This window comes from Arthroderma uncinatum, assembly GCF_011692745.1.
Source record: "Arthroderma uncinatum strain CBS 119779 chromosome Unknown scaffold1, whole genome shotgun sequence".
NCBI lineage: Eukaryota > Fungi > Ascomycota > Eurotiomycetes > Onygenales > Arthrodermataceae > Arthroderma > Arthroderma uncinatum.
The window spans coordinates 2291769-2298113 of NW_022983863.1; the positions used below are offsets into that span (position 1 = coordinate 2291769).

The 6345-nt window shown below is 50.7% G+C and overlaps 1 protein-coding gene across 1 annotated transcript; it reads right to left on the bottom strand.

Annotated features, from left to right (window-relative positions):
• Positions 1 to 213: 213 nt before the first annotated feature.
• GIQ15_00705 (uncharacterized protein) lies at positions 214 to 2307 on the bottom strand (the record flags this gene model as incomplete). Its single annotated transcript, XM_033548122.1, has 1 exon — positions 214 to 2307. One exon carries the CDS (start codon positions 2305 to 2307, stop codon positions 214 to 216), a length of 2094 nt encoding a protein of 697 aa, XP_033409073.1.
• Between the last annotated feature and the right edge of the window lie 4038 nt (positions 2308 to 6345).

A 6345-nucleotide genomic window follows, 5' to 3' on the forward strand; every position in this document is an offset into this window, starting at 1 on the left:
AGTCAAATTGGAGATATTCTATTAGTATGTGTATATTGATATAGCCACTCTTCAGCTACGAACCGAAGCATTCAAGATGCTAAGTTTGGGAGTTAACGTTGAGCATGTTCAAAGGACCAGCCTAACCCTGCGCTCTATATCGCCAAAAAATAACATAAAATATAGAATAAACAGTCTGAGGTCCCCAGCCTAGGAAATCACTAAACAGACAACCTAAATACGCAAAGCTCTTGTCGTCTTGTCATAAAACTCCAGAGTCATCGCAGCCAAGAAACATGGGATATCTTTCCTTTCCTCTACCCAGAATTTAATCAGGTCGCGAATCTCAAGTGCAAACAAACTGTTAGGTCCGCCGGATATCTTCATGGTACCATTTTCACCATCAAATATAATCGAATTTTCTTCGCCGTCGCCCATACTTCCGGGTCCGTCAGCAGAACCGCCTGGGTCGCCATGTCTATAGGCCGGGGAGAGATGGAACATAGAAGTCACTCGTACGCGACCATTGGGCATAAAGTCAAGTTTATAGCCAAGGATCGAGGCTACAGCTTCTCGGAACTCGGAAGATTTGGCCGTCCATATTTCCTTTAATCGTCGGATACGTTTTTCTTTCTCAGCAACTGTCTTGCTGGCTTCCTGTAGCTCTAGTTTCATGCTTTCAAGGACTGTGGCCGGGACGGATTTGATGTTTGCACGTGAACCACGGATTTGGTTGAGAAGGTCGACGTTCTCTGCCTTGAGCGTCTTCAGTGTAGTCATTTTGATCTTCTCCGCCTGGGCAGTTGGGTTATCGCGGAACTCTAGGATCCGAGTGCGTGACTGAGCCTGGAGAGAAGAGAGGTGGGATTTGGTTGCTTCGAGCTCTTTCGTAAGCAGCTTGACGGATTGCTCTGATTTGGAAAAAGATGCCTGAACGGTACGATACTTGCGAGTCAGAACTGCAATCCGTTCACTTTCGGCATCGCTATCTGCAGGGGAGAGGGGCCGTTTGGTTCCTCGAGCGGCCGCTGCTTGTGGATCAGCGGGAGTTGCCTCTGCCTCCTGTTTCGAGAGCTGTTCATGTAACTGATGAAGTTCCTGACGGTGCTCATTTAGAAGAGATTCCAGATGCGCGATGTGCTCGGCCTTTTGGGAATCGAAACGGTTCTCCTCAATATTCATAGTCGTTTCTTCGTCATCAAAGGCCTTTAGCTGTGCTCGTAGATATTCAACCTCTTTTAGCGCAAGCATTCGTTGGCGCTCTAGTCGTAGCTTAGCCCGACTTTCAGAGCCTGACGATGCTGATGGGGCTGCACTAGCCGCGGTATTTGCACGAATCTTTTCCATCTCCTTTTGAAGGGCATGTTTCTCGTCTTCCAACCTCGCAGCCAGCTCAGCCTTCTCTGTAGCCTCTGATTGAACGTGTCCGACTCTTTCCACCAAAGATGCATTCTCTATCCTGGACTGCACAAGCGCTCTGACGATAGCTTCGGGAGATTCAAATTCCATCTCCTGGTCCTCCTCTTGCAGCAAATTGGCCCAGGACCGCTTCTCGTCTTCCAACACTTGATTTCGTATTTGCACATTATGTAACTCTGCCTCGACGCCTTTCATCATCTGTAATTGATTTTCTAGCGCCATCTTCTGTTCCTCCACAACCTCCACTCTCTTCTGTGATTTTTGGAGAGGGCGTAATTCACTTTCGAGCCGTCTAACTTGCGCCAATTGTTCGGATAGTTCTCGCTTCAAAACGGTAAGAGACTCAGGATCTGTGCCCTCGGCTTTTAAACGTATATTTTCTGTCTCCAAGGCCTCAACCTCTGATTCCCGCTGTTCAAGTCTTCCCTGCGCCGTTTGTAGGTTATCCGTCACCTCCAGAAGTTCGTTCCGCAGTTCGTCTAGGGTCTTTTGTAAGGCAGACCGAATAGCTTCTAGCTCGTTGATCTGGTGTTTCGATTGGCGTTGTTGGTCTGCAAGCTGTGATTGATAATCGTCCGATTCCTCCTGCAAACTTTCGTTTTCATCCTGCAGGGACCTCAACCGCCTCTCCCACGAAGACTTCTCGCTAATTGCAGCTTCCTGTGTGTTTTTCAGTTCTTCGGCCAGCGACTCGATCTTATGCTGCGTTTTAGCATTACTGCTTTCCGCCGCCTGTGCTCTACGGAAGTCCGCATCCGCCCTAGCCTGCAGCTCCCTCAGCTCTTTCTCATGTTGAAGCGCGATAAGGTCTTTTTCCTGCTTGATATTCTCGAGATCGTATTTCTGGGTACTTATTTGTACGCGTAGCTCTTCGTTTCCGGCATCTATCGACCAGACCGTTGAGGACATGTTAGCAAACTTGATGCGTAAAATTGATCTTATAAGGGGTAGAGTAACTGACCTGGCTTCACGACTGGGTCGCTGGCCCGGATGCTTTGTCGTAATGGGCTTCTAGCCATCCGGGAAGGCGAGTTCCCAGCGAGAAAGTCGTATGTTGGCTGCGTATGGGATAGCCTCCCGCTGTTCATCCTGAAACTGTCAAATCTGTGAGAGGATTCCAATGGAGTAACCAAGCAAGGGGAATTTCAGCCCTATCCCTGTTCAATTTCGACGAGGCTGATGCATTGACCGAGTGAAGTAACAGCTCTGTTTTGACTCTATATCGGCGATAGGTGTGTTTAGAAGTCACTATTATTATTTACCTTATGGTCGTTTGTTTGCTTCGTCAGGGAAACGCTAGACGCGTGCAGCCGCCAAATCACATGACCCGCGTTTACCCGCTTATATAAATATTATCTAAGCTCATCAGGTGATACTCACATGATCTGACCCCGCGCTTGCCTAAAATGGCGTTTGGTGTCATACAACTTTTTCAACCTTGTCCTTTCTTGGTCTTGGCATCGGGGTAGTGGCCAGATATCACGATACAACTGAGATACCGCTCATTCAGCAGGTGAGTTGCGTTATCCTATTACATTTGAAGAGGTTTGAATTCATTCATTGGTCATATTGAGCTTTTATTTGTATCATTGATTAAAAGTATAAGCATTTTGCCCTGGAGCTTCCAAACAGATGGGGTCCCTTTCTATCCCGCCTTCCTGCTTTTTTACGGCTCAAAAAATAATAAGATAGCTAGTTGGATAGCTAAATGTTGTGATGTTGCGGTAGTGGTGGTGGCGGTGGTGGTATGGTATTGTAGTGGTGTGATGGCGGGGTGACGCGGCGATTGCGCTATCCAGAAATAAATCCCGAACAAGCGAGCCGCGCGAGCAAGAGTATTTCTTTTTCCATAGTTCTTCTTCTGCTCGTACTAGATCTATGCCTTGGTGAGGTCGACGCCGGCCTCCTTCTCGGCCTTACCGTAGGCCTTTAGTCTGATGGCCTGGGTGGCGATGAAGCCAGTGGTGTCGGTAGGGGCAAAGTCGTCGATGGAGTCCATGCTGCTAAGCTCAGGGTCGTAAAGCTTGCTGGTCTCGGAGCTGCGGCCAAGGACGGAGACGGCACCCTTGAAGCAGCGGAGGCGGACTTGGCCATTAACGTCATCTTGACTGGCGGCAATGGACTTTTCGATGAATTTGCGCTCGGGGGAGAAGTAGAGACCGTTGTAAAGGATCTTGGACCAGGTGATGGTGACGAATTGGTCCCGGAGGAGACGGACCTCGCGGTCGAGAACGAGACCTTCGAGGTCAAGATGGGCCAGGCGGAGGATGGTCATGGCAGGGGAGTCGCTGGAAGGCGCAATGTTAGTGGCGGGGAACAGGGGTTTAAGAGACATGCAGGAGGGGAGAGAAGCTTACTAGCAACCACGCTATACAAGGAAGAGTTAGCATGCATACGCCAAGGGTAGTGGATCAGGGGGAGGTAAGACGTACAGATTTGAGACCAATGTAGCGGTTCTCGACAATATCAATGCGGCCAATACCTGGAGCGGATGTCAGTCGGGTCTGCCACCATACGGGAGAGGTATATGATTTTACCGTGGATACGACCAATCTCGTTGAGAGCAGAGAAGATCTCCAACGAGCCAGTGGTCTTGTTACCGCTCTTGGGGTCAACAAGAGCAACTGGGAGACCCTTCTCAAAGACGAGGGTAAGGTCAGCTGGAGCATCGGGGGCGGTTTGAGGGTCATTGGTCAGCTTCCACATGTCCTCTGGTGGAGTATGGTCGGCATCTTCGAGGATGCCGGCTTCGTAAGAGCAGTGAGCAAGGCTACAACGTCGACGTTAGCTATCTAACTTTCCCCCCACAAGATATGAGCCAAAAAGGGAGGGTTACTTCTCGTCCATGGACCATGGCTTGGCCTTGGTGGAAGTGACGGGGATGTTATGCTTCTGGGCGTATTCAATAAGATCATTGCGGCCGGCAAAGCGGCTGTAGAACTCTGGCATTCTCCATGGGGCGATGACGTTGATGCTGGGCTATATAGAACGTTAGAGTTGGTAAATAGATTATGTTGGATGAGGGGTAAAGCACCTGGATGGCGTAGAAAGCGAGCTCGAAGCGGACCTGGTCGTTTCTATACAATGGGTGAGCATGGGTCAGGATGATCTGCAGGGATTGGACAGGGGAGGTACCCTTTGCCGGTACATCCTAGCCGAATGATAAACGTTAGCAGCGGTCGAGTAGACGGTCAAAGAGCGGTGGAACTTACCGTGGCTGACGGCGGTGCACCCTTCCTGCTGGGCAATACGCATCATGGCTCTGGCAATAACGGGACGGGCACTGAGGAAGTCAGTTATCATATCCACCACTGTGGGGTCTCTCTGGATGCATACAGGCTGGTTCTACTCAACAGTTAGCTTTGACGATTCCAGTATCTAGAGGCGATGATAAAACACTTACCCGAGCAGGTATCTGTCTTCCCAGATGGCCTAAATTGCAGGTATCCATTAGCACATGTCATGCTCTATGCAGTCAATCGGTCGAGAACGCACATTGCACTGGATGGCCTTGAAGCAGAGGTCCTCGACGAACTCCTTCCTCAGGTCCTCGACGACAAGCTTCTTCGCACCGATGGCGACGGCCTTGCGCTCGGCCTCCTTGAAGTCTTCGGCCTGGCCGACATCAGCCAGGAAGCAGACGACCTCATGGCCCTCCTCGAGCAACCAGGCGAGGATGGTGCTGGTGTCGAGGCCACCGGAGTAGGCGAGGAGGACTTTTTCTTGCTTGGGAGCCATTGTGGAGGAGGGGTAGGGTTGAAGGTGGTGAGAGTTCAATTGAGTGAGTTGGAGTGAGGTAGCGAGGGGTTCGAGGATGATAGCGACTGTGGCGGCGGGAGAGGAGCTTATATATATCCCTTTTCTTATCAACTGTGACGGAGTGTGTTACGCCCTCTGCTTGACAAGTTGCTCAACTTCCTTTCTCTTTTAACGCCCTGCGACAAGTTCGAGCAAGTCACGACACCTCCCCGCAACCACGTGATATCACATGGTCTCCCCCGTTCTTTGGGTCAAAGCTAGGGCTAAGTTAAGGTTAGGGCTAGACGGAGCTAGGGCTTGATTAGGGTTAGACCTCAAAAAAGTTAGGGCTGGGCAGCTGGTCTTGGCATCTCTTCGTTTCTTTTTCCGGTTTTTTGCTTTTTGCTCAGCTATCAAACAACAACATCAACATCAACAGCAACCAGGCCAGGTTCACCGGTGCGACACACAGAAGTAGGCGGAGGCGGTGGTTGTTGCAAGTTACGGGGTGTGACTATCTAACCACCTGACTCTCCCACTACTACTTCTCCTACTTCTCCTACTTATTCTCCATCGTCCTCTCTACGCTGTACCTAGGACGTTCTCAATATAAGCTCGCTGCTATATCTGATTACTTAAGCACGGCCCTTCCGCTATTGGCCCACGCGGCTCCACCCGTCCTTTTGCTTACCTAAACAGGTCCTTGCGTTTGCAGTATTACGTAAGCCTGCGTGACATGCTTGTTTCTTCTTCCTCTTTCCTCCTTGCTTGCTTCTTCGCCCTCTTGCTTGCTTTTTCACCTCCAGCCCATCGCCTCGCCTCGTCTTGTCTCGTTCTTGTCTCGCCGGCGTCCCTTCATGGCCGTCCGCTAATCGGCATACTAGGCCGTGCTCTCGTCTTGAAGTTGCAGCTTGACCGTATCGCTGCCCGGACCCGGAAACTCTGTCTCTTTTCTGCTTACCTACATCTACTACGCCGGTGTCAACAACCGACCGTCGACACAGCACCACCCCGTCGAACGTCTTCCTATACACGTCTCTTCGGACGGAACACGCGACACTGACCCGCCCGAGGCGTAGATCGACGCCTCTGCACTCTGCTTTAACTATCACGATATAGATAGCATGCTGCAATGATTCCGTCGCCTTTCTGACAGCTCCGGCCGAGCATGCAGCCACAATCACCCGGCGCCCTACTCGGAGTGCAAGA